Source organism: Pogoniulus pusillus, chromosome 26 (genome assembly GCF_015220805.1).
Source record: "Pogoniulus pusillus isolate bPogPus1 chromosome 26, bPogPus1.pri, whole genome shotgun sequence".
NCBI classification, from domain to species: domain Eukaryota; kingdom Metazoa; phylum Chordata; class Aves; order Piciformes; family Lybiidae; genus Pogoniulus; species Pogoniulus pusillus.
Genome location: NC_087289.1, coordinates 4,874,321 through 4,901,921, shown reverse-complemented (window position 1 = coordinate 4,901,921; position 27,601 = coordinate 4,874,321). Strand labels below are relative to the sequence as shown.

General features: G+C 51.2%; 2 protein-coding genes across 6 annotated transcripts; one reads left to right on the top strand and one right to left on the bottom strand.

Moving 5' to 3' along the window:
• The first annotated feature begins 865 nt into the window (after positions 1-865).
• SLC51A (solute carrier family 51 member A) lies at positions 866-3,661 on the top strand. The gene is made up of 9 exons (XM_064164801.1): positions 866-1,150; positions 1,348-1,442; positions 1,843-1,997; positions 2,116-2,189; positions 2,268-2,426; positions 2,534-2,645; positions 2,740-2,886; positions 3,059-3,164; positions 3,289-3,661. Exons 1-9 carry the CDS (start codon positions 1,116-1,118, stop codon positions 3,423-3,425), a joined length of 1,020 nt encoding a protein of 339 aa, XP_064020871.1. The 5' UTR covers positions 866-1,115; the 3' UTR covers positions 3,426-3,661.
• A 1,809-nt stretch (positions 3,662-5,470) lies between these two features.
• Positions 5,471-26,686, bottom strand: PCYT1A (phosphate cytidylyltransferase 1A, choline). 5 transcript variants are annotated; one of them, XM_064165098.1, is made up of 10 exons: positions 25,962-26,497; positions 25,061-25,180; positions 19,926-20,066; positions 17,117-17,216; positions 15,139-15,255; positions 11,877-12,028; positions 10,984-11,062; positions 10,105-10,247; positions 8,893-9,081; positions 5,471-8,005 (listed from the first exon to the last, which is right to left on the bottom strand). In XM_064165098.1, exons 3-10 carry the CDS (start codon positions 20,040-20,042, stop codon positions 7,799-7,801), a joined length of 1,104 nt encoding a protein of 367 aa, XP_064021168.1. In that variant the 5' UTR covers positions 20,043-20,066; positions 25,061-25,180; positions 25,962-26,497; the 3' UTR covers positions 5,471-7,798. The 5 variants fall into 5 exon arrangements, with proteins under 5 accessions (XP_064021168.1, XP_064021166.1, XP_064021169.1 ...); XM_064165096.1 differs by lacking the exons at positions 25,061-25,180; positions 25,962-26,497 and adding an exon at positions 26,614-26,686; XM_064165099.1 differs by lacking the exons at positions 25,061-25,180; positions 25,962-26,497 and adding an exon at positions 26,622-26,670.
• Positions 26,687-27,601: the final 915 nt, after the last annotated feature.

The following is a 27,601-nucleotide window of genomic DNA, read 5'->3' as shown; positions in this document are numbered from 1 at the left end:
ACCTCAGGTCATGGCTTAAAACCAGCCAGTTTAGGCAGATGAGAGTGCTAAAAGGAAGAGGGATAAGAAGCTCCGTGGTGGGCTGGGCAGCTGCGGGGCCGCGGCCTCTGCAGGACAGATAGCGTCCTGCTCCCATGGCAGCCACAGGTAACATCCCCCCTAGTCCATTCCCACGGCAACCACAGCACCTCCCGCCTCCCTGGCAGCTGCAGCATTCCACCTCTGCCCCGGCCCCCACCTTTATCCCATTCCCGTGACAACTGCAGTACCCTGCTGCCATGGCAGAGTGCAGGAGACCCCTTTGGGGTGCTGGTGTCACTCTGGCTGCAGCGGGAGCCCACCCTAACAGGAGCAAAGCCTGGCTGCTTGAAAGCCCCTGGGAACACCGTACAAACCAGTGCTCGTTTTCCTAGGGGCGCTGGGAGGACACCAGGAGCCACAGGCACCCCTGGGACCTGCGGTGCTGCTGCAATCCGCCCACAAGAGCGACACACCGCCCCCTTGCTCAGTGCGTTCCCTCCGCCCCGCTGCCCTTCCTCCCAGGGCTGCCCCGAGGTCGGCGCCGAGCGTTGTGCCCGCCCTGCCCTCTAGTGTCACGGAGCTGCTGCGACCTGAGCCGCTGCGGGCTGCTTGCACGGCTCAGAGTCGTGCAGCGCCTGGTAGGCATCCCACAGCCCCAGCGCATCACCTCCCACCCGGCCGCCGCTGCCGAGGGGACGGGAGGATGCGCCCACGGCACTGCAGGGACCGCCGGCACCGCCTGCCCACCTTGGGGCTGGCGCCGGGGGCGCAGCGGCAGCGTCGCCGCCGCACAGGTGCTCTGCTGGCCGAGCCCCGGGGCCGCGCAGGCGCGGGCGGGAGCAGCCTGTCCGCGCAGCCCGGGTCGATAACCGGGTGGTCAGGGCACCCCGAGCGGGGGCACGGCCCTGCGCGTCCGCGGCAGCAGCGGAGGGAGGGGAGGGCTGGAGGCTGCTGGTTAAAGCGGAACGAGGCGCGGCGGCCTCCATGCACTCCCTGCCCCGGGGACTCTGACCCCGTGGGCCGGCCAGGGGAGCCGAGGCAGTGCTGAGCAGCCCTGCAGCCACTGGGACGCAGCTAGGGAGGAGCAGAGCAGGATGGACCCCACCATAGAGCTGGCAGAGGATCCCAGGTGGGTGATCGGGACCCCCATACTGCTTTGCAGCCAGGCAAATCCAACTTTTTGGAGCAGGGTTTTGGGTTATTCCCTCAGTAAGGAAAGGAGGCATTTAGGGGTGAGACAAGCCAGCCAGGGGACTCCGCGGAGCCCGTGGGGCTGGGTGTACTCACGCCCCCGCCAGCCCTGCGCACCGCTACCCTTCTCCACAGGTTCCCCCGTCCATTGGTGGAGATGCTGATCAGGAACTTCAGCGTGCCGGCAGCCTGCTTCTCCCTGCCGCCCACCTCCCGGCAGCTGCTGCACCGTAGGTGGGGGGGACAGACTGGGGGGGACCCTCTTCTTGCCACTGGTGGGAGCAGGACAGGGATGAAGAAGGTGAAGAAGATAGGGTGGCTGTGATGGATGCAGACGGGAGCAGTCCCGAGGAAAGGGGGAGGCGGTGCTGCTGGAGTCTCAGCCTCCTACCACATAGCCTGGCCTGTAGGGATGGGGGCAATGCGGGGAGGGCCAGCACAGGGGCAGGTGACATAGGACAGCGAAGCAGGGAGGCAGAAGCATCAGCTCTGGCATGGCCAAACGTGTTGAGGATGTGGCAAGAGGCTTCCCAAAGCTGTGCAGTGGTGGGTCAGATGGCAGCTCTCTGCCGTGGTGGCCCCAGAGGGGAGAGGCCAGGATGTAGCTGGCTTCTCACCCCTCCCTTGCAGAGCTGGACCTGGCACAACTAGCCATCCTGGGCCTTGCCACCATCATGACACTGCTGTCGGTCGCCATCTTCGTGGAAGAGGTTTTCTATCTCACCCGCAAGATCCGCTGCCCCATCAAGATGAAGACCCTCTGCTGGAGCAGCTCGGCCCCTACAGTGAGCTGGGCTGTGGGGTGGCTGGGGGCATCACCCTAAGGGGCCACAAGCCATCTAAGGGGTGCTGGCCTACAGGACGGGGTGTGGCAGTGTGCCACTAAGTTTGCATCTTCCCCAGGTTGTGTCTGTGGTCAGCTGCTTTGGGCTATGGATCCCACGCTCCATGATGGTGGTGGAGATGGCTACCACAGCGTCAGTATCACCCGTCCAGAAGCAGGCAGGCTGGGGAGCCCATGGCACTTGATGTAACTTCCACCTCCTCCTCCCCAGGTACTTTGCTGCCTGTTTCTACCTCATGATGAAGGTCATAGTAGAGGGATATGGGGGAAAGGAGGCAGTGCTCAGCACCCTGAAAGATGTGCCCATGGTGGTCAGCACTGGCCCTTGCTGCTGCTGCTGTCCCTGCCTGCCCCGAATCACTATGAGCAGGTGAGAAAGAGCCAGGTTAACCCCCTGCCTTTGGGGAGGGATTTCCCACCCTGCTTCTGCTGGAGGTGGAAGAAAAGGCCCTGAGCTGATCATTCTTGCTGTGCCAGGAGAAAACTTCGACTGATGATGCTGGGGACTTTCCAGTATGCCTTATTTAGGGCGTTTGCTGTCTTCCTGGGGCTGGTCCTGTCTGCTGATGGGAACTACAACCCTGCTGATGTGAGAGCCTGGGCATGGGGATGGGCAGGGTGAAGCCCTTGCCTTGCACAGCAGCATTGTCAGCCCAGGTGTGTTTCCTGTGTGCTCCCATCAGATCTCAGCAGAAAGCGTGGCTCTCTGGATCAACACTCTGGCTGGTGCTTCCACCCTCTTCGGGCTGTGGGCTCTGGGCATCCTCTTCCGGCAGGCCCGGCTGCACCTCAGGGAGCAGAACATCAGTGCCAAGTTCTTCTCCTTCCAGGTGAGCCCCTGTTCTGCCTGGCTGTCCCTTAGGTGAGGGGCTCCTCCAGCATGAACAGGGTGAGAAGGTAACAGGGCAGGAGCCAGGTGTGGTTGCAGGAGAGTGGGGAAGACAAAGGGTAGGAGCCTGGCACCACCCCCCCCACCATCAGTTCGGGTGTGGATGGTTGCAGATGCTCCTGGTCCTGACAGCACTGCAGCCTGCCATCTTCAGCATCCTGGCCAACAACGGCAACATCGCCTGCGCTCCACCCTTCTCCTCCAAGGCCAGGTCGCAACGTAAGTTGGGAAACAGGGGAGCGGCGTCAGGTGCTCCCAGCTGATCTTCTCCATCCCATGGCAGGGAGTGGGGAACGGATGTGGTGATTGAAGGCAGCTTCAAGTGACCCTTCTCCTCTTCCAGAGATGAACATGCAACTGCTGATCCCACAAACCTTCATCTTGGCGGTGGTGACGCGGATGTACTACCGCAAGCAAGATGATAAGCCAGGCTACCAGCCTGCCAGCTTTGTGCCCACAGACACTGATGTCAAGGCATGAGCAGGAGTGAGCAACTGAGGAGCCAAGGGGCAGAGTGAGGTGAGGGGCTGGTCAACCACCTCCTCTTCTGGCCCTGGGGAGCTGCCAGCAGCAGAGCAGGCAGAAGGGGAAAGGGCATCTTGAAGTGGGGTGAAAGAGTCTGAAGCCTGAAAGCCACAAGACAAAGTGATTTGTGAAGCCATCTCCAGCCCAGAGGGGTCTTACCTGGCATCAAATAAAGATAAATTTGTACTCGAGTCTTGTGTGGGTCACTGGGCTCAGACTGTCACCTGCCCAGGTTGACTGGGAGATGACTTCATGCAGCTATGACACTGACCTCTGGGGTGCTGCTGGCTGGGGTCTGACATCCAAGGCAATGCCAGGGCAGCAGCATTTTCTCTCAAGACCTCTGGATAGGTTTTGCCCATCCCTGCTGCAAATCCTTCACACCAGTGGTTGCTCCCCCAACAGCAGAGGAGTGTCCACACCTGCCAGCCTGAGGCCAGGCAAAGTAAGGAGCCTTCAAGCACCTTCATAACAATCAGTTAATGCTCCCTTATCCAGGCTTGCCTGGGACCTCCTCTGGCAGCAGAATCTGTTCTACAGCTACAGTAAAGGTGTGGACAGACATCAGGACTTGATGACAACTTGCAGAAACCACTGGGCAATCTTATGACCCCCCCCCCCCACTGAAACATCTCATTCAAACTACTGCTAAGATGGCAGGTGAGGAGCTGGCTGTGCTAGGACAGCAGAAGGGGTCTGGCACATACTGAGTAAAAGGACTTGCATTTATTTGGCTGAATGTAAAAGCCAGAAACCCAGTCCCAGAAGCAGCCAGTAAGACACATGGCGTGCACACAGGACCACACAGAAAAACCAGCACAACAAATAACAGGAAGGGCCAGCTGGAAGAAGCTGCTGCTGCAGGACTGGTGCTGGCAGGACTTCGTGGTGCAGCATGGCTGGAGATGGGCAACAGATGCCAGATCACCAGCACTATGACCAGAACCTTCTGCAGGGGCCCACTGAAGCTTCTGACATGCAGCACCCTGGTGGTCCCCCACTGCAATACCCTAAGGATGACTTGTTGGAGAAGTAAAGAGTCAGAACGCCAAACTTCTAGTTAATTACATGTTGGGGAAACCCCCAACTTTTCTGTACCATGAGGAGGGGAGAAAACTGACACAGAGCTCTTAGCAGAGGGCTGTGTTCAAAGTGAAACTGCTGAGCTAGAAGATGCACTGGTGATTCATTATGAGATAGCCAAATTTGGCAGACTGCTGGCAACAGCCCATGGCCGTTACCAACGTGGCTTTCTAAGCACCAGCAGAAGTGCTGGCACACAGTGATCCCATGGCTTTGCCAAGAAGCAACACCCAATCAAGCAGCAAAATACAGGACTCACCCTCCCCACATCAGACTACCAGACCCTGCTTACCTGCAGCAGGCAGCAAACCCACACCTTTACACCAGAGAGCCCTTGGCAGTGAGAAGCCCAACCTGAGGGCAGGGCACAGGAGTCAGTCTCACCAAGGTCGCTGCTACTGCCAAATGTATTTGCTGCTCCAGCACTTACCTGCCTCTGGTTACACCATAAGGTCCCAACTCTCTATAAAATGCACAAAATCAAGTCAGTGCAGGTGTGTGCCAGCACTTCCTCTAGAGATTAAAGAGCTTTTTTGTACTGCTCTAAGCAATTTGCTGGTTCCATGCCACAGTCTTCAAGACTTGCTTTTACCAGCATCCTTGGCACATTTCAGCTTTGTTCTGCTGCTTTTTGCCATCAAATAAATCCTCTCCTAGGGCCACCAGCAGCCTCACACCCCGGATCCATAGAGGAATAGAGTAAGGGCTAGGGCAGGAGCATCAAACTCCACACATTCTTCAATGCATGCTAGTAAAGGTTTATTTTTCCACTCTCTCTGTGCTCCATTCAAGGATGTCACTTTAGGATGCTTTTTCTGGAGAGTGCAGGATGGGTTAGGGGTGTGCAGGACTGCCTTGAAGCAGCAGCACTGGGCACATCTGCAGGAAAGATGATAAAACAACAAAGAAAAGAGTAGTTTGGGATTTGAGTGTTCAATTTAATTTAAGTGCAAGAAGAAAGCAAGGATTACTGGTTACAAGATACAGCTCTGTTATTCCAAGCTACATGTAACACCATGGCTGACTTCTTACCAAGCACCCCAGGCTTTGCAGAGAGACCAAGAAATACATTAAGGCCCCTGCAGAACAAACCGCCGTTGTTATCCACATTTACAGAACACTGTTGCATAACTTGTGTTTGAAACAGTAGTAAGGCTCTAAAGGAGCCTGGTCATTGTGATCTGTCTTGGGAAAGCAACACAACATTCATACCAAGGTCAGGGTGAGGAAAGGAGGGTGGGGAAAAATGAGGGAGGAGGGAACACGGGTGACAGAAATTAAGTGCTCTACCACTCAGAAACCAGGGGATTAACAATCAGCTTGTACCAAGTGACCATTATTCCTTACAGCTCAAAATTCCTAGCAGCCAGGCCACAATTCCAGAGCTTCTGCATGTTCCTGATGAGATGTCCAAGTGGCAAATGAGGAATCTCCAAGATGCCCTTTCTCATACCGCCTCTGGCCTCAACAGAAGCACAGAGTTCTATCAAGCCCTTTGGGCATTGTGACAAAGGATTAGCAAGATAAAAGCTGGAAAGAAGCGGCAGCCTGCTCCTACCACAGGGCCCCTGTATCCTCTGGAAGCACCACACTGTGCAGAACCTGTGGCAGCACCTGATGCTTTGCTTCCTTGCACCCACTGCTCCCCGAGCCGCACAACCCTGCGGTATTGCTGAGCAGGCGCCAAGTTGTCCTCTGCTCCCAGCACTGCAGGGTACGGCAGGGTGCAGGCAACTCGGCCTAGCAGCTCCACCCAGAGACAACAGGCATCATAGGCAAACCCGAGCAGAAAAGCAAGAGGGAGCTTCACAGCTCGGTGATGGGACCGAGTACCCTGGCCCTGCTCTGTGCAGACACAGGCAGCATGGGGAGGGCAACTGCCTGTGGAAACGTGCAGGCTGCAAAGCTCCAAAGTGTTGGTTACAGACACGGCCAGCAGGCGCCACTTGGACCACAGTTTCAAACGAGCAGGGTAAAGGGTTAACATCTTAAAAAGCTGCAGTGTGCTCTGATGCTTTCTGGCCTGCCTCAAGGAGCACTGTAAGTGGGCAGTGACACTGCACAGGGCAGGTAACTGTCCACACGGGACCAGGACCCTTCGCTGGGGCAAAACGTGCCCTGTGTCTGTCCAGCTGCAGGCATGAACGCAGACAGCAAACTGGCTGTACCGATTCACGCTCTGTCCTTACAGCAGCAACTTCGTGGCACCAGTGCAAAGGGCTGCTCCAGCCCTTAGAGCACAGCCACTGAAACACAAGCACGCACAGAGCACAGTGCTTAGGGGCCATTTGGACAGACAGCAAAACCTGGAACAGACCAGAGACTGGGACAAGGAGCTTCTCAAAGGAGCACACACATTGGTTTCCTACCTGGGCTCTCACATGCCCAAGGAAATGCACAGACAAGCGTCCTGAAACAAAGATTCATTCTCTTCTCTCCAACAGCAACTGAGGACTGAATTTAGCTCAAGATGTAGCATTCTTGTTACAATTAGCTGGGAAGGTCTTTCCCCTGCAGCTGCCACACACTTTGGAGCCGCAAATGCTGCCCATCCGCCTCTGTGGTGCTGTGAGTTCTTCCAGGGCGTAACTCCTGCGTGCTAAGCTGGTAGCCTCCCACCCAGCATGTCCTCACTGCGACACACTGGGAAGCTCAGCTATGAGGTGCACCAGCACTAGAGGGTCAGCTGGACAGACTGCTATCAGCTCTGGTGCAGCACAGGTGTCTCTATTTCCTAGAAGCCTCTTTACACTATCGCTCACTGCGTGCACTGGAGGTCACGCTGGTGGCGGAACCCAGGGGGTCTTTCATTTGGCAGAGGTACAGATACTACCTGGAGATGGGGGGGGGAAATAAGACAGAGAGGCTGAAAGGAGAGACAGATGGGTCTTCCCCCTCTCCCTCTTGCCTGGAGGTTTGATGAGGGAAAAGAAACCAAAACGAAAGCCAGACTTCAGTGCTATTCTTTGCACTTTAAAAAGGCATTCTCTTAAAATATAAAAGCTGTCTTCCCCCTGGGAACCACTAGAATGTAAACAATAAAAGGAGGTTTTAGGGAGGAGAAGGGAGAGGAGGTTTGAATGTGCTTCCAGGCAGCAGCCCTTGCTAGGAGCAGTGGGTGCCTCCAAGGCCCTGTGCTCACCATCAGCCCTGTTCCATGGCTCCCCTGCTCATTTAGAGTTCCCCAGTGGATCCAGACTTAGGATTTGGCTATTAGCGGTTTGCAGTAAATCCCAGCTGGTAGCTTAATCCTCTTCATCCTCACTGATGTCATAGGTGACCGCAGACTCATTCCTGGAGAGGTTGGCAGGTGAGGAAGGAGGAGTCTTGGTTGAAAAGGGCCAGCGGAAGGAGGGAGACGGGGAGCGGTCATGCGTGGGGCTACTGCTGGGACTCTGTTTTGGGCTGATGGCCTGCAGCATCCGGCCCTTGCCCTCCTTCAGCATGTGTTTCTAGCAATGGAAGCAGAAGGAAGACAGTTAGCATGGCTCAAACAGCCATGGAAATTGGCACTATTTACAGCTTCTCACAGTATCACCAAGGTTGGAAGAGACCTCATAGATCATCAAGTCCAACCCTTTACCACAGAGCTCAAGGCTAGACTATGGCACCACGTGCCACATCCAATCCTGCCTTGAACAGCATTGTGAGCCATGTCCCTTCAATGCTTTGGGCAACCACAGAGCAGAAAAAGCCCAGACATTGCTCTAGGTGTTGCAAACTACACACAGTGCAATGACTGCTCATCTTCAAGCACTTCTAACACAAAGTGCCTTTGATGTTGACCCACAGCACAGGAGATCCTAGCAAAACCAAACAGCTTCAGACTCATTCCAAGCTGGTGACAAAGTGACTGCAATCTCTCGGCTGCTCAGTGGCCTGCGAGACACAAGCTGCAGTTTAGAGGCCAGCCTGTAGGACACAAGGACTTTTCATGCTACAGCTGTAACTGATGTTATCCAGTCGGCAAGGGTGGGGGCTCCCTGTAAACAGGCTGCCCAAGTCTGGGACAAGAGTGGTGAGACATTGGAACAGGTTGCCCATGGAGGCCAAGGATGTCTTCCTCCCTGGAGGTGTTCAAGGCCAGGCTGGATGAGGCCTTGAGCAGCCTGGGCTAGTGGAGCGTGACCCTGCTAGTGCCTGGGGGATTTGAACTAGATGAGCTTTAAGGTCCCTTCAAACCATTCTATGAATCTATGAACTTGTCTGGACACTGGTGGCACATCAAGCACTACAACAAACTGTAAACCTTTGCTCTGCAGACCTCGGGCCCCAGAAGCCCTACAGTGACTGCTGAGCTCTCCAAAATCCTCTTTCCCCTTTTCCCAGAGTGGCTTACCAATGCACCTTCTGGGCCAAACATCTCCAGGAAATTGCCAATGAACTCCCGGGACTTCTCCTCCCACTTCTGAATGAGATCAATACTCTTCTCCTCCACTTTCTGAACGAATTCCTTTGACTTCTCCTCTACATCCTTCACTCTCTTTTTCACCTTATCCACACGCTCCTGGAGGTGGTATTTCTTCTCCTGTAAAGTAAGTGGTGGTTGAGAACACAGCTCACTAGATCTGAATGGCGATCACTTCTGCTCTACATTATTACACTGAACTGCTCCTTAAGACCCTGAAACTCTTGTGACACTTCTTCACTTCAGTGACACTTCTTCTCTAGACTAAATGGCAGACACAGTGGGGCTGTGAGATGCTTGGTGACAGGCACTGGCAGAGTATGCAGAGCCAGACTAAACCCAGAGGAAAGCACTATCTAATAGGAGTGCATGGAAGAGGGAAATATTTATACAATACACAGATTAGATTTGAGTGACCTGCTGAAGGCCTCTCTGTGTTATCACACTGCACAAGTCTCTCTGCGGGGTGTTTTTAAACAGAGGCAGAACTACATGCCAGAGAGAGATGAAGCAGCTGCTACTTCTCTCATTTCATTTTTGTATTTGATTAAGTATTTTATAAAGGAGGCATGGGATCTCAGCGAGAAAAGTCCCAATGTTTACCACTCCCAGCATCAGAAGTGCCTTTTGCCACGTATTCTGCTTGTGGGATAAAGCTACTCAGCATAGGAGCACAGCATGTCCTCTCCCACCCAAGCACTGCTGCTCCTGCAGCTCCCCGAAGGAAACGGTACAGTGAGAACAGGATCAGATTTCATCCTAACAAATGACTCTACCTGAAGAAGGGAAGAGGACAGTGGCACAGCAGTTGCTGCCAAGCACAGTCCACAGTTCAGTCAGTTCATAAAAACACAGTTTACCACATGCTATCTCCAGCTCTTTCAACAGGTAAAACATCACCAAGGCACTTCTGACAATGCAGCATTATGAGCAAAACCTCAGTTCCACTCAGTAAGTCCCAGAGGCAGAAGTCATCAATTTTCTATGCCAAAGACACCAGTTTGGTGCAGGCCCTTAGCTCTGCAGACTGTCCTTTTACTGGTGTTATGTCAGGACTGTGCTACCTGCAGAGAAGACTCTACACCTTCACACCTTGGAAGATTCTGCCTCAGGCAGCCTGTGGTCAGACACACTTCAACTCACATTAATGAAGCTGACGTTGAGCTCCTTCGCTGTGTAGCCTCGCTGCAGGTTCCGCCTGGCATAGACATCGTAGTCCCGCACGATGCGGGTGATGATGTCCGACGTTGAGATCCCCTCTGTTCTCTGAGTTGGTGCAAACATGCCTAAAGTTGGGGAACAGGACCCGGCACAGCTGTAGCAAGATGTGGCAAAAAGCTTATCATGCCTCTACTAGGAAACAACCTCTCCTGTCAGGAGCTCATTTCCTAACTGTCCTCACACCACCACATCTTTGTCTTTGAGTGTGTGACACCAGTGCCCTCCTTTCTGGATTGCAAGGAAGACCTAAGTAAGAGCAAAGCATATCATGACCATGCAGAACCATTATGTCTTCTAATGAAAAGCTCTGCTCTGCAGCTGGTTTAAAGACTACTGACTATAATCCATTGCATATTGAGTAGTATGGTGATAAGGACAAGCCAGAGGGTCATACAGTTTAGTGGCTCTGGTGGCTGGGTTTGGACAGATGCAAATGAGCTGCAGCCCACTGAGCTTTACAGCGGACAGAGGAGCTGCTTTGCTAAGTCCAAGAGATTCTTAATTTGTAAGAATCTATAAGACAAACCACAGTGGCTTTTTTTTTCAGAAGGTGGCTGTTAATTCAGTCACAATAACTAGACTGGGAGCTGGGCAATGCTTGGCTTGAGATATGGGACAGTCCTAGCCTTACAAAGCATGGCCAAAAGCTGAGCCTCATCCTGCCCTCAGAGCCTCCCAGGCAGACCTTGCTCCCAGAGAGGCATTGCCACTTCCCCAGGTGTTATTCTGCAATAAAGGAGCACAGGATAAACTACAGTAGACCTCTGAGAGGAAGCCTTGGCAAATCTGACCCAGACTCACCTGCTTCTTTTATATGCTTATAGACATCATCGCTGCCAGCAGAAGAATAGGGGATGTCATCGTGTGCAACAAAGTCGATCTGAAAACGAAGCAAGCAACACGAGTTAACATTTTATCTTGAGTGTGCAGGTCTCCTGCCTTCTGTCTAAAGGTGAACTTTTGCTCAACACCTCCACACAGAGGTGTCACAGAGCACAGCAAGACACTCCTCTTGCAAAACAACACAGAGCAGTCCCAAGTTCTCACTGACAATAGCGTTATCAGTTGTAAGCACACTCCGGAGAGGAAAGGCTGGGACTAAGGACACAGCTGTTTTGAGTTCCACAGAGACAGGTCTTGTTAATGGCAACAAGGCTGAACTAAACAGGCTCCTCTGGGGACTCTTTCCCCTCCTAGAACAGTTCAACAAATGTTAGACACCCCTTGCATTTCATCTTACCAACCGATAAAAGCCTTTCCAGACAGCTTGCTTGGTCTCCTGCTGCAGGGAAGCTGATGAAAATCTAATCTGCTCCCATTGTAAGCAGGGAGCTGAACCAGATGCTCTCCAGAAATCCCCTGCAACCTGTGTTTATCCCCTTTCTACTGTATTTCACACCAATCTGTAAGCACCATCAACTTCACCTGGAACAGTGAGAACCCTCTCAGGGTTTTTCACCATGTCACAGTCTCTACCTTTGTTTAACATTACCTTCCAGCTCAGCAAATACTTCCAGTCTCCCAAGAAATCCACTCAGTAACAGGATGAACCAAACTCATCCCATACTCCAGGAGTTTCAACAGAAATGGAGCTGCTCAGGCAGAGGTCACCCCACGGATGAATTCTTGCTGTACACAGCAAGCACAGACAGAGGCTCATCAAAAGGCATGGCAGATGAGATGTCACACATTACCCTGTGGTCTGCCAGGAACTCAGGGGTGAGTGTCCACGGTGCGTTTCTCACCACTTCATCCACGTAACGACAGTGCTGCACAGCATCATACCGCTCGTTTTCATTCATCACCGTGAAGCCCTTGAAGTTATGGGTTAGCTCATCACTGCAGACTGAAGAAACAGGCAGAGATGAGTGAGCCTGAGATCCTTACTCAGTGCTTCACAGTAAAAAGACCTTGCACACATCTTTGCTAAACCAGGCAATGCTTACAGTGGCTGGTGCTGGTGCTCTCAAACCCAGCTCTTCCAGCCACAAAGAGGAAGAGGGAGTTGTGCAGGGCACTGAACTCCTGATCAATTCTGGGCAGGCTGCTTGGGGGATTTCTGACCAAGCTGGGGACCTACACTGCAAGCCCTCAAGGTTTCTAGAGCCCACAAAGCTTATCAAAACCCCCAGCCAATACAGAAGAGAGATGGCAAGTAGGAAATGACATCTGGGGGCCAAACAGGTAAAAAATTTCTTTTAATCTTTGGCTTGGAAACTGAAGCCTAGGAGAAAAAAAAAACAACCCACTGCTTAAGCTTCCAACTTCATAAAATGCCACTCCACAGCCTAGTTCTTGGAGAGCTGTATTAAAACAAAGGGTGAGTTCACAGCAAATCATGTTAGCTTAATTATGTTCTATGAGAAAGTAAATGAACAACTCTTCGTAATCTGCAATGTAAGACATTGAGAAAGGAGTTTTATTTGGTTAACAGACTCAAAAGTAAACAAGGCATTACCAGGCTCACTGGTATTGGATGTATTTATGTTCTGGACAAACAGATGATAAAGAGCGAGTGAGATTGCTCCCAGCTTGGAGCTAATGTTCACTTGGGCTGTGGCCTCTCATCTCAGTTCCTGGTGCAAAGAGAGCAGTTCATTGCCCTCGCTTCCTCACCAGATTCTCAGAGGCAGGGAGCAAGGTTACACACATTGCTACATTAACCTGCTTGATGTACATTGACGTACACATGAATGGTTTCCCTCCTGCAAGATTCCTAAGCTCAGAGTACTGTAAGATGGAGCAACTATTTCAGCTCTCATCCCTCCCTTCCTGTTCTAGACACTGCTGCAGCACACGAAAAATACAGAAGTTACCACTACAACAATGCCCTCAGCAGTGACTGAAACTGTGGTAAAGAAACAAAGCCCACAAAGACTTTGTGATTGCTCTATCACAGCATCAGTTTTATTTTGTTACTTGAAGAAGATGAGGGTAGTTGAAAAAGCTAGTCCAAGGTATTCTCAGCTATGATACTTTAGCACTGTTATGCAGCCTGACCAGAGGTTACCTCCTGATGGACAACATCAATAGCCTGATGTGTCTTTAAGGTGGGTGAAGGTAAAGGCACAGAGGCACTGCCTGGACAGAGCATTGCAGCAGCCAAAAGAAAAGGTTTCTTTTTCCTCCTTTTTCACAGAATCAACCAGGTTGGAAGAGACCTCCAAGACCATCCAGTCCAACCTGTCACCCACTCCTAGCCAGTCAACTAGACCATGGCACTAAGTGCCTCAGCCAGGCTTTTCTTGAACATCTCCAGGGATGGCAACTCCACCACCTCCCTGGGCAGCCCATTGCAATGCCAATCACTCTCTCTGCCGACAACTTTCTCCTAACATCCAGCCTAGACCTCCCCTGGCACAACTTGAGACTGCATCCCCTTGTTCTGTTGCTGGTTGCCTGGGAGAAGAGACCAACCCCCACCTGGCTACAGCCTCCCTTCAGGCAGTCATAGACAGCAATGAGGTCACCCCTAAGCCTCCCCTTCTCCAGGCTAAACAACTCCAGCTCCTTTTATTCTTGAAGGAGGCCAGGCTCAAAACACCTCTGCTAGACCTCCTTGAGCAGTCAGCAGGATATTGCTGGCATCAGCTAAAGACTTTTCTGAACATAACAGACAAAACTGGGAACTTCTATTTGGAGAAATGAGGCCTGACTGACTTCCATGTGGCCAGGCACATGCTCAAACAAGCACTGTGATGTCTGTGCTCCCAGCAGGACCTCTTTGGGATCAGCCATAAGCAATCCCAGGAAAGAGCTGGATCAGGGAAGCGACTTGGAGGGCAATACAGGTAGCACAAAGCTCAACCAGTCATGGAACGGCTGTTACTCATTCTTCAACTGTCTCATTCAACAGGCAGACACTTGACTGTCCCACATCTATTTTTGTACATGCACCATTATCTGTTACTAAATGGAGAGGTCAAATTAGAACAGCATGATCAAAAATCTTTGCCTTAAGCACCCGTTTGGTACAGGACATCTTTCTGCACACACATCCAGCACACTGCAGAAAGACTCCAACGACGTTTGGGCCAAGTGTTTGCAATGAGAAGAGCCCAGGCCAGAACAGCAAAAGCCCTGCTATAGAGTCATAGAATCAGTGTGGAAGAGACCTCCATGATCATCCAGTCCAACCTAGCCCTAGCCAATCAACTAGACCATAGCACTAAGTGTTCAGTCTTTGCTTGAACACCTCCAGGGATGGTGATTCCACCACCTCCCTGGGCAGTCCATTCCAATGCCAGTCACTCTCTCTGGGAAGAGCTTCCTCCTAACATCCAGCCTAGACCTCCTATGGCACAACTTGAGACTCTGTCCCCTTGTTCTGTTGCTGGTTGCCTGGAAAAAAGAGAACAGACTCCACCTGGCTACAGCCTCCCTTCAGGTAGTTGTAGACAGCAATGAGCTCTGCCCTGAGCCTCCTCTGCTGCAGGCTGCACACCCCCAGCTCCCTCAGCCTCTCCTCACAGGGCTGTGCTCCAGGCCCCTCACCAGCTTTGTCACCCTTCTCTGGACACCTTCCAGCACCTCATCATCTCTCTTGAATTGAGGGGCCCAGAACTGAACACAGCATTCAAGGTGTGGCTTGACCAGTGCTGAGTACAAGGGAAGAATAACCTCCCTTGTCCTACTGGCCACACTGCTGCTGATGCAGGCCAGGATGCCATTGGCTCTCTTGCCCACTTGGGCACACTGCTGCCTCATCTTCAGCCTAGTACCTACCAGCACCCCCAGGTCCCTTTCTTCTTGGCTGCTCTCAGCCACTCTGTGCCCAGCCTGTAGCGCTGCTTGGGGCTGTTGTGGCAGAAGTGCAGAACCCTGCCCTTGGCCTTGTTAAATCTCATCCCATTGGCTTCTGGATGGCACTGGCCACGCCACTGGCATCTGTATGCACAGCCATAGATGAAGGCAAACCGCACTGCTAGCAGCAAAGTCGGCGAGGTCACCGCTTACCTCCGACAATGAGGTATGTGTTTGGGAAGAGGTTCTTGGCTTGCATCAGCGCCCGGGCGTGGCCAGAATGAAACAGGTCAAATATTCCATCGGCGTACACTCTGACGGGGCGATCCACTGTGCCAAAGGGACAGAGAGACATTTGTGAAGGTGCCTTCCTGGAGAAGCAGCTGCTGCTCATGTCTGCATTTGGGGACCTTTCGAAACTCATGAGGGTGCTGCAGAAAAGTGGCAGAATGCAGAGCCATAGCCTGGAAAGATTTGTGAAGAGGAACGGCTGGCGCTCTGCCTTCCTGCAGGGAATCAAATGCAGCTGAGCACAGAGCTGAAATACAACCATGTTCAAAGACACATCCACTGAAACAAGATGAAGGAAGATCCTTCCTTCCAGTTCTGAACATCTCCCTCCCACAGAAATCCAAATGCAGCATTAACCTTTTGCACAGCTAGAAAGCTACCAGAGAGGAACTGGCCCAAATGTTTCATAGGTGCCCCATTTCTCTACCCCCCCAGCCCAAATGGCTTCTTGAGACCTTCTCAGCATCCTCCTCTGCTTCCTGCTGCCAAAGATATAAGTCTAGATGAGGGACCAGACTTCCACGTCCCCACCAGCATGATCAGCTCTTCCAGACCAGTGAAGTGTATGGCTCTATCCAAACATCCAGTTGGACTGCTAAAAGAAAAGTTGATACAATTCTGCTGAACTGATGGCACTATCAGCTATACCTAAGATAACTAAGTAAGAACAAAACATTCATCAGGCCATCTTGGCCTGGAGAAAGTATAGCCTAGATCTCTGAGGTAAAGTGAAATAGTCCAGCACTGCCACGTAACAGTAGGAGGTTCCCTAATTCCTGATCTCCTGGAACCACACAGGTCAGTTACCGGTTGCTGCTGGTAACTGAAAGCTACACATTCTTGGTATGGACACTTTGGGGTATGGTCTGATGCTTCCTGGCTGAACTCAGGTAGACAGAGAAGTGGTGTGAGTAGAGGCACATCAATGCTGCAGAAGAGAGCTGCCCCTAGCAGGCTCTTATTAAAGTACAGTCATGTTCTGGAAATCAGCTGGGACATCCTTCTCTTTTCCTCCATACCTGCAGCAGCTACGGTGTGTAAACATAAACTGCAACAAGAAAGTATGCAAGGCATTTTAGTCTTAGCTGCCAGGAGAGCCATCACTGCTGAAATCAGACTTGTGTGCAGGCTCTGGAGACTTTCAGATAGGAAGTTAATACAGACTGAGAAATACACTGGATTTCCAGAACCTCTGGCAGGAAACCACTGTCAGATCTCAACCTGAGCTGGTTCGTCTCTTAGCAGCAGTCAGGTAGGTAGAAGTACAGCATTTATATTGTCTCTGTAGCCATAACAGAGGGCAAGAGGACCAGCACTACCTGCATACTCTATCTGGCAAGAGGGCATCTATCTTGAATGACCCTGTCCTGTCTCTGCTTCCCCTTTGGATCTGCAGAGCCTCTAGCCGGGCTTAGAAACTAAAAGGACACATTTTTGTCATGGGGCTGGCCTACTGTGTTTATTGACACTGCCTTTAAGTCAAATCCAGACTAGAGCAGGACATTCTGGAAAAATACATATGTTGGTTTTACTTTACCATTTAGAGTTTCAGAAATGACTTTGAAAGTGCTTAACTTCAAGCACAGAAAAAGATTCAGCTCTGATATTACTCTATAGCTGTCAGCAACAGAGGAAAAGCTAAACCACAAACATCTATTTGCCTCAAATGGCCTTACTGGTGAAAGTACAGCTGCTCACACACACGAGCTCCAATTTCACTTGTACTGGCAGGCTCAGTTTCTGATGGGAACAGTTATCTAATCACCAAAGCATTAACTAAGTCAATGGCTGCAAACCTGGTCTGACACACAAGGCTGGTTTGGTTTCGGAGCTATCACAATCATGCCTCCCCACCCTGCCCCATTTGTACAATCCCCTTCCAGTCTGTTTTTTCACTTACAAGGGGTCCCTCTCATTGCTTCTTCATATGTCACTCTGATGTATGGCTTGCTGTAATCGATCTCCACTTCGTCGGAGAACGGAGCCGGTTCCCGCAGTCCCTGCACAGCCAGAGAAGGTTAGCTGTGAGGATGCAAGGGTGAGAGCAGAACCCAACAGCAGCACTGCCACTGCAGTGTCCCAGGCACGCAGTGACTCACTGTGTCTCAGCATGATTCAAACACGTGTACTAAAAGGCTAATTAGTGTTAAACCTCAAAACAGCCCTGCAAGGTGGTTAGACTGAGTTTAGAGAGGGAGAAAGGGAAAACTTGAGTCAAGATGCTGGTAGCCATACTGCACTCAAGAGAAGTGCAGCTGGTAAACCCAGGCTTTTGATAAACAGCAGTTCACAGCAGCACAAACCAAGCATCATCAAACCTCACTGCTGCAGCTCCAGCTATGTCCACCCACGCAAGACCATCACCTTGCTGTGTCTGAGCACTCGTGCTGTGCTGTACAAATTGTAACAGCTCCTCAGTTTCAGTATGAAGGAGCAGAAGAGCAACACTAACAGCAGAACAATTTCTCAAGGGTATCTGCATCATCACCCACTTCTGAGCCATACATAGTGAGAGACTGACCTTGATTTGTGGCAGATTATCTCCAAGTGCTGTAGTAAATTGCCTGCCTCCAATCTGCTACCTTGACCACAGCAGTGTGACAATCAACTGCTGAAGTCCAGGTATGCTTTTGGTCTCTGGTCTCCTCTGAAGGGAAACAAAACGCCTGCCCTTCCCCTACCACAACACACAGTTTGATTTTCTTCTGGCCAGAAGGAGTGGGGCAGCAGTGGATGCTTCCTTCCTAAGCCACGAGCTCTTTATAATAATACCTTCAGGCTGCAGAAAGCTAATAAGCACTTTCCTCTCTGGCTTCCCTGTTCGCTGCAGCATCCTGCCATGGTGCCTAGCACCACTGCAACCAGAAAAACGGCCTCTATTATTGTTTATGTCATTCCACACTAGAGTGCTCTATGTGAAATTCACAGGAAAGCAACCACTGACCACTACACTCAAACAAACTGATGCTGCTGACAATCTCCTTTACCTCACCGAGGCATTTCACACACGACCTCCTCTATCAGGATCCTTACTGTCAGGAAAGGCCAGCAGGTCTTTGCTGCCATCAGAGACTTGTGAGTAAAACCAGATTGTTTATAGCTTAGCTGGCACACATCTGATATGAAGTTAGGAACAAAAGCATTAAAAAATCAGAGGATCACAGAGAAATATCCTCAAAAGCACCTGCCAGAGTCTTGTCCTTCCTCTGCAGAGTCTGCAAGAGTCAGGACTTGATCTGACGTGCACAATACATCAGCACCTTGGCTACCATCCTCTGCTGCTCAGCCCTGCTGCTTCAGGAGCACTTTATCAGCCAGTTGTTTGACTGGGAGTAGTAAAGACTCCAAGGCAGTGTCACAGCTGGGCAACACTGCTACTTTTGATATAATAAATAACACTTCCACAACAGAAAAAGAAACCTTTCATCGTGAGGTCTGTGCTAGCTCTGTGACTGAAAAAAAGATGTAGCCTGGAGGGTTAGAAAGCAGCTAGATAGCACTTCTCTTGTGCTGCTCTCAGACAGGTGCCTTATTTCTAGCAGGACAAAGCAAGTGATTCCCATGGAATAACCTGACCACTCCTCTTTCCTTACTGAAACACATGGGCTCTTGAAGAGGGCCAGTGTGTTTTTTGGCAACAGACAAGGTATAAAGGCTCTGTGGGATAAGTCACACAACAGCTTGAGTCTCCATTCCCACTGCTTGCCTCCCAAGTTTTCACTGCTGATGCTGCTCTCACTGTGTTACTACCTGCCAACTGCTCTGGGACTGAAGTGCTCCTGGAGAGCAGAACATTGTTATCAAAGTGAAATGCTGCAACACATCACCATATTCTGCCAAGGACTATGACCCCAGTGTGACGTGGCAGGGATAGTGACTGGCTTTTGACAGAGATAAGGGAAGAGCAACTAGAGCACACGTGATGTGCAGGAGAGCTCCAGGAAGAGGCAGAGAAGAGCTGTGAAAAAGTCCATCATTGCAGTGTCTCAGCAAGGACAACTTAAAGTCAGCTCTTTATACTAGCATTAACTGGCACAGGGCCAGTTAGACACTGCTGCTCTGCTGCTTTTAGCTTCTTGAAGCGATCCCAGTGCTGATCTAAAAGCAGGAAAAAACTTTTCTTCTTAACACTCCCAAAGTATCAGCAACATAAATGCAATCTCCTGCCAGACAGAGGGAATCAAACTAACCATCATCCTCCCAGTGTTTCAGAGCACGGATTCAACGGATCAATAGAGTGCTTCTGCAGATGCTTACAGACTTCAGACCCTCCTGCAGTTCCCCTGACATGAACAAGACTGCAAGGTGCCTGAGCTGTTATGTGCTTGTTTGGATTACTTCTCCCTCCTGCTGGGTCACTTAAGTAAACCCACCTGTTAGAAATGAATGCTTTACTTCTGCACGAATCTGTCCATGCATGCTGGAACTTCATGTTTGGGTTCAGCTTAAGTGGCTACAAACAAGCCATACACACCACAAAAGCAGCTTAGCATGCTTGCCTCAGACCTAATTTAAGCCCATGTTGTAAGTACGTTACTAGTATTGAACAAAGGGAGACTCTGAACTGGCTTTACAAGAATGATAGCTACTGTCATTTGCTTGCTCCCACCCACCACTTGCTTTCTGTGTCCACATTAAAACCATCACATTTCTCTTTCTGCTATTAGGTCTGGAGGTCCTACTCTCACAAGCACCTAAAGCTTACTTACGAGTGAGCGCCGGGACATTTTGGGAGGGATCCCATCCAGCTCTGTTGCCCCATTGGGGCCAGATCCATCTTTTCTTCTCTTTCGGGAATTCAGCCTGGAGGACGTTGGTGGTTCCATCTTGCCAAGCACGTCCAGTAAGAACTGCAACAAAATGAAGGAGAGGAGGGGCAAAAATAGATTAAAAAAGGGGGAGAGATTTCTCAGCTCTTCCAAGGCAGAGTCAGGCAACAGCAGCACAGTGCACAGAAGGTCAGTGCAAAGACGCAGCCACCTAACAAGGGGCTTAGCCAGTTGTATTTGGCATCAGCTGCCACGGCTTGACAAACAGTGCCTGGTGGGAATACTGAATCACTCACTGCAACTCGGGGCTGTTCTGCAGAGAGAAGCGTGCAGCAATCAGCTGGCTGGAGAGAAACTCACACAGGAGTTGCAATGCAAGTTATAAATCATTACCACAAGAATGATCATGCTATTTTAGCATCTAGAAAGCAAACTAGGGATGAGGGCATGCCCAGACTACATTCAGCCCTCCCCCCAGCTCTCATTCTGATGAATGCAAACACTACTCTTCTGTGCCTCTCCCCACCAAGACAGCTGGTGAGTGTGCTGCATCCCTGTACCATCCTGAAGAGAGGAAGGAGCAGGTTTCAGCAGAGGGTAGGAGTGAAGGAAGGGCTGTGATTCATGGCCATAACTTTAAATAATGGGCTCACTGTTTAGTTTGTTGTTTGTGTAAGACCAATGTGCAGCTCCTCAGTGGGGACACCTTCGGATGGCTGCCACCATGCTCCCCACATGTTCACTGTCCCCACTGCAGTGGTGACTCAGCTGATGGTGAAGCAGCTGCTGACATCATATTAGGGCACACTTCTGGCACTTTATGTATAACAGCTTGCAATTAATGGTTGTTCAGCTGAACTGCTTCTGTGATGAACAGCCAGCCGGTTTGGGACAGAAATCATGACAGCTATCTGTGCTTTTGAGCTGGAGTCATTGTGCCTTCCCAAAAAACGCCCTGGAGCATTAGGAAGCAGCATCTCACATAACTGAAGCAAGGCTAGGGAATTATAGAAAGGCATGGCAGCAAACATTCCCTTTTCAGTTGCTGCAGGAGTTGGAAACTGGTGCTGAATTTGCAAAATATTTAACTAAGGAGCAGCATTATCTCTTACTCACCTACAGTGTGCTCTCCAATGTAGCAAATGGCACTTCTGACCTGCCATTCCTGGGAGCAGCATGACCCCTGCACCCAGGAATGATGCTTACGTGAGCGCCTCAACACCCTAATATTACAAGCCCTATGGAATTCAAAACGTATCCCCACCCACATGCAGTGGGTGTGCTGCAACACGTTAGGTGGGGCATGCAGGAGGTATAACAAAGGCCAGATATCCTTCTGAATGTCACCCCCTGCCCTTGGCAGAGGGGATCTCCTGAGTACTCCTGCTTGGTATGAGCTGAGACAGTCCTCAAGTAGGGCCATTGGGCAAAGCCCTGCTGGTCAGCAAGTGAGAAGAGTGAGCTTTGTGAAAGAGATGTTATGAAGCAGATTTAGTGATCAGACTTACTCAAGCACAAATGACTCCAGGTTAAGGAATGTTCCAAAGTAAGGAGTTAAATGTAGTTTAATAACATATGAACTTACTGCTCTCCCCACCTAGCATCAACAAGATGATACCTTATGAAGAGAGTTAAGAGTCAAACACAGCTGAGCTGGTTTTGGGCTATGTGCATATAAATATCCCAGGCTGCTCTGGAACACCTAACACTGCACTAAGAAGAGGAAAAGAGAATCTTAGCTGAGTGAGAAGCCAAAAACAACTATTGGGGAGAAGACAAAACTGATAATGACGAGCAGCCACAAGGACATTTCAGACCTGCATGAGCCAGCCAGCACTCTCTCCCTTGTTAATGCCTGTGAGTCACATTTGCTGAGTTTCCTTCTGTTCCAGTAATTAATTTACTGTTTCCTAACAACAAACAAGGATATGTGAGTGTGAAAAAAGTAATTTCAGGCAAAAAGAGCTTGCAACTCTGAGCTTCAAGTCTTCACACATTTAACTCTCAAGCGAGACCTGCGCTATAAATGCAGCAGCTTCCAGAGTGCCTCTGTGCCACACAGGGTATGGTACAAACAGTTCACCAGCTTTGCAAGGTGAACCATGGGGAGAAACAACAGTAGATCTCCTTGTTATTTGGTCAGAACAACTTCATTGTGCTTCACAGCACCTGTTGGTCTCTGATACTTGCTTTCCTCCCTTTTGGAAAGAATTAAAAGGCTGAGTGCATCATTCTGAACCACTGCCCAGCAAAACATTACACAGCACTGGCAGAGGGTTTGCTGCTGAAGTATGGACACAGCAGCTTCCGTGCAGGCAGGTGAAGCTCTTCCCACATTAGCTCAGCCCATCAGAGCAACCAGACTCCTCTGCACACAAGTGCAGACTCTGCAGAGTGACTGCCAGCATGTCGATGCTGGGTGCAGAGCTCAGGGTCAGAGAGAGAACTGCAGGTTACAGAGAACAGCACAAGGCAACATTCTGCTTTGCACACTGTGGTACAGGGGCACTGTCCAAGCCCAGGACAAATCTCTGACAGCTTCTTCCAAGTCCCCCCACGCCGAACCATCTCCTTGCCTCCACCCTAACTCACATTTCTACTTCTCAGGGTGTAGTCAAATGATGGCAAACAAAGGCTTAAGTGAATGCTTTGCATTAAGTAAGCAGCAGCAGTCAGACAGCACCAGCTGCCCCTTAAACGAATGCAGAAATCATACAACAAATTTGCCACTCTTCAGAGCTTTGAAACCGCTGTCCCGTGGCTGGTGTGCTCCTGAGAAGTCCTCTCAGCACCAAATACATCATTAAACACTGGGAACATGCTGTTTCTGAAAACAAGCCATGATCTGCTGTGATAAAGGCACTAATCTTAGAATGCTTCATTTTGACCCAAATGACTGAAATAGCATCCCAAACAATTACTTAGTAACAATGGGATCCAGCATCTGTAGCTGGGTTTAACACTTGAGCACACAGCTTTGCTTCCCCAAACGTGTAGAACACTGTCTGTTCTCACATTGAGTATCTGCAGCAGATGGAAAAGGGGAAGATAGCTCTCAAAGCTCCTTCTGAAAAACTCCCAGATAAAAAAACAGGCATAACCAAATAAAAAGCCCTGCTATAAAACATTAGCACTGTGCTATTTTGTAGAAGCTGTCACCCTTCTGTGTTACAGAGTCTGTGCTGAATAGGAGAAACTGCTTGGAAGGAACAAAGTTAGAAGTGCTTCTACTTGGGCAAGTCATGGGCAAATTACCATCTCTGTGCCACTGCACAAGACACCTGGGGCTTTGCTCCTGAAATATCTTTCTCTGGTGCATGCCCTGTACCAAAGAAGCACCTTGCACGGCCTGCCAGCTAGATCACCTCAAGAACTGTACAGGCTCTCCAAGGAGTAACTGACAGCCAGATTGGAGAAGAGTTGCTCTTCCCATCAGGGAATCACTGAAACCCAATGCCCAACATAGCACCTTCTGAGAGGCGCTGATTACCGCAAGAGAAAAAAAAACAGGTGGGGAAGGAACTTCTCCCTTAGCATGAGTTAGCTACACCGTGATCTGAGCTGCAATTTAACCAAACTTAACACCTCTGGCAGATGGAGCAGGTCAGAACAGGCACAGTGAATCTTGCTTAGCCAAAGCCTGATCTCACTGTTCGTGGACAGCAGAGATGTTTTGTTTAGCCGTGGTGGTGTCAGAGAACTGGCACCTCACACTACATGGGAGAATTGGATCGGATATTTCTGCATCCTAAGCACACTGATGGCATCAGGTCCTGACCTGTTCCCATTCTTTGTGTTTTGATGTCCCCAAGGAATTTATTGAAAAGCATTATCTGCAAATCTACAGGCAGTACCAGGACTGTTTCTGTCACTTCTACTGCTTTTCACTTGCAGATTTACATGTCAAGACAAAACAAATCCTGCTACTTAAAGCCTGTGCAAAACATGAGCAGACTGCAACAACCCAGTAAATGCTCCACCCCAAGGCTGCTGCAGTTCCCACCTGGGATCTGAGCCAGCACAAGACCAGCAGGTACACTGGACTGGTAAGGCCCCTCAAACATGCAGAGCTCCCAGGCTACTCAGTGGCACTGCCTGCTCCCGGGCTCCCCTACTGTCCCTCTGATCTTGGAAGGCATTGGTCGTGTGCTGCTTTGCCCACAGGAGCATTCCACTCCACATCAGCAAGCTTTTTCTCTTCTGCTGACTCATCTGCAGGAAACTACTACTAAACTTTGCACTCTGCCAGTTGTCTGCAGGGAATTGCCTTGACACATGGACAGCACCTAAGCTACAGCCTTAGGGGAAAGGAAGAAGTCCTGTCACTTCGGATAATTTCCCTGCCAGGCTGTAAAGTACTCCAATGACTCTGCATGCCTCAGTCAGAGGGCAAAGAGAATCTTTTCCCCATCCTGTGGTTAATTGCCACAGTTTGCAATTAACCTTCCTGGTGTATTTCCCTGCAGGAATCTCTTGTAGACAGAAACATGTTAACGACAGAAGATACACAGCAGTGAGATACTGATGAAAGCCTGTTTACAAGATGAGGGTTAATCTGTGTGTGATTACTGGAAGAGATCAGGATCTCTCTTCAGTCTGTGCTTTAAAGTCTCGCTCAATCTCCAAGGCAACTTCACACCCAGCTTGCAAGCCTCACCTCTGTCCCAATCTCCAGACTGGGAGCATCTGCTTAGAAACTGAGTGCTAATACTTGCAACCCAGCTTGCTCACCTCCAGAGAAGACTGCAACTCTCCCCAGCATGGCTCTTCTCACCACAGTCAGCATCTGCTCCATCTAAACAGTCTAAGCCCTTGAGCTACCCCAAAAGGTTACTGCAGGCTCTCGCAGTCCTGTCTACATCTACAACGCAGGCAGCTTCAGGTACTCCTGCAGTGCCTGCATGGATGTATAAAAGGGATTCCAGTTCAGCCAGTGCCACACACTGGTCCAACAGCATCCAGATCCAGACCTCTGTATACAAGCAAACCAAACCCTGAGTCTTGCACCCCCTACTGCCACAGGCAGGCTGATAACACTTTCTGAAGCAGAGCGAAGCATGCAGAAGATCTGGTACCTGCGTCCTGCAATCAATGAAAAGATGCTCCTGTTCACCAACAAAGTCCCAGATGGCTCAAGGTAGTTCTAACATCACCACAACTGGAAACAGTGCAGCAGGATTACCTCGGCAGTGCTGCTACAGAATACAAGGAGAGAGAAAGTGCTGGCAAGATCTTCTTGAATCCTTCTGGGTACACCATAACCCCGAGGCACTGAGAGTCCTAGCGTGCGACTAAGTCTCTGCTGCGGTGAGCAAAGCAGCAAGAGTTGGCTTGGGGCAGAGTATCAGAAGATTTGGAGCCTGCCCAGGGACAATAAATGACAGTGGTCATTCTGGCCTGGCATTTGAGTTGCATTGCATGTATTTCTCAGGCCTTAACAACAGAGCCTTTTGAGACTTCAGGATACAACCTCCTTTAGCAGGTTTAAAGAGCAGTACCAAAGCCTCGCTTCGACAACTGATGTTTGTGCCTTAAAACAATTAACAATCCAGATCATAGACCAAGAAACCTCTAAGTCATGACTTCTAAAAATGCTGTATATACAGGGAATTTCCTCAGGAAATGGCCAACAGACATTTGCCAGGTGAGTTTCAGAAGCCATCAGAGTGGCTGTAGTTCACAGGCCCCGGAGTCCTGCAGCTGGAACCTCCACCAGTACTTGCTTCTGACCACACCAGGCTTTACCAGCCCCAGGCTGGAGGACCTGGTGCTGCAACAGCACAGGGCTGGGACAGAGGAGGGAAGGTCACCTGCAGTGTCATGCACCTCCCTCCACAGCAAGCGAGGACTACCGAGAAGCATCACAGCTCTCAGAATTCCTGCAGACTTTAATTACACAACCACTAATCAATGCAGCCAGGACTCTGGTGGGCACAAAAAACAGGTTAGAGACAACGTGCAGCAGCTAGGTCACACCTTCCCTCTCGGCAGTCAGGGCCACCTCTTTGCTCTTCTCCTGTCTCTCAAGGCCTTGGCTGCATCCCCTAGGTGGAAAGATGTCCCCCAAGCTCCAAGATCTGGGGGTGTCCTCGCAAAACATCTGCTGCTGCCTCCCTTCAGCCTGCCCCCATTGCTGCCAGTGTCACCACCCCCCGAGCATCGATGCCAAGCGCCAGCCTCTCCCTGAGTCCCCTCGAAGGGGAAGCAGCGCACCGTGCCGCTCCACAGCTGACACTGTCCCCTTGGCCAGAGCCGTGCCGGCCAGCACCTGCCAGCACCTGCCAGCCTTCCCTGACTCCTAGGAAGCCTGGCCCCGCGCCTGTTCCACGGCCACCCCGCCCGGAGAAAGGTGCCGGGGTGGGACTCCGCAGGGGCATGACGAGAGAGAAGCTCCTCAGGTGCCCCCAGCCGGAACTACGGAGGGCGCCCCCCAGCCCTACAGCGAGTGCCGGTCCCGCTGCACCCTACCGCACACAGCGCGGCCCCACGGGCACACGGCAGGTCTCGCCACGTCCCGCCGCTGACAGACCCCTGGGCGCCCCCGGAACCCTCTCAAACTGCGAGTGACAGACCCCCCGCCCCGAGCCCCCTCGGCAGCAGCCCGCGGCACGCACTAACGCTCCCCTACCAGCGCACCGCTGCCCGCAGCTCCGCCGCCCCGCCAGACCCAGCCGCGCCGCCGCCGCTGCCGGGGCCGCTCCCGGCGCCCGCCCCGCCCCGCCCCTCTCCCGCCAACGCCAGCGGGGCGGCGGGCGGAGCCGCTGCGTGTCGGGCCGGGCCGGCAGGAAGGGACCGGCCGCACCCCGGGAAACCGCGCCCGCAACCTCTGTTCCGGCCCGCAAGCGGCCCGCCTGCCTGCCCGGAGCCTGGGCTCGCACGGTGCCGAGCGTGCCTCGGCGTCCCTGCCCAGGGCTGCTGGGGCCGAACCGTCCGTCCTGCCGTGTACAACCCTTCGCGAAGCTGCCGTTAAACACCTCCAGAACTAGAGTGAGCGGAAGGGCAGAAATCCCGGTTTAGACTCTTAGAATGCAGTGGGTTAGAAGGGACCTTTAAAGGTCATCTCGTCCAACCCCCGGCAGTGAGCAGAGACACCTTTACCCAGACCAGATTTAACCACCGTGAGTTGATAACATCAAGAGTCCGAGGGCATATAGGATCTCCTGGCAAGCGTCTTTATTTGGGGTGTGAGTGTGTGTATTCACTGTTCTCCAAAACTTCCACTCCCAGGTTCACATGCAGCTTTGCCTCATCTCGGCAGCTCCCATACAGAACGTACGGAACGACAGCCACAGGTAGCGTCCAAACAAAGGACAAGTCACCCTCTACTTCCCATCAGAATAAAACGAGGAAATCACTTTCAAGCAAAGCTAATAGAAAACCAGGAGTGTGCTGCCTTCAGGATTGTAGCCCAATGAATGATTCTAGAAGATGCACTGCAATGTGTTACTTCCCTGCTTTTCAGGAGCTGGATGGGCAGAGCACGTTCTGCTCTCGCAGTTGGTGAGGGTGGGATTAAGGATTCACCTCGCTCAGCTCAGCACTCCAAAAGCTGTTTAACTGCTCAAACTGCTCAGCTGTGATTGCTCCTTGATCAGCACAGAGGGAACAAGCATCAC

Coding starts and splice junctions, on each gene's coding strand:
- SLC51A (XM_064164801.1), top strand. CDS start 1,116: ATGGACCCCACCATAGAGCTGGCAGAGGATCCCAG. Junction 1,443..1,842: donor CTCCCGGCAGCTGCTGCACC/GTAGGTGGGGGG, acceptor CCTCCCTTGCAG/AGCTGGACCTGGCACAACTA. Junction 3,165..3,288: donor CTCCAAGGCCAGGTCGCAAC/GTAAGTTGGGAA, acceptor CTCCTCTTCCAG/AGATGAACATGCAACTGCTG.
- PCYT1A (XM_064165096.1), bottom strand. CDS start 20,042: ATGGAACCACCAACGTCCTCCAGGCTGAATTCCCGAAAGAGAAGAAAA. Junction 17,217..19,925: donor AAATGTCCCGGCGCTCACTC/GTAAGTAAGCTT, acceptor CTGGCTGTGCAG/GGACTGCGGGAACCGGCTCC. Junction 9,082..10,104: donor TCAACGTCAGCTTCATTAAT/GTGAGTTGAAGT, acceptor CTTACTTTACAG/GAGAAGAAATACCACCTCCA.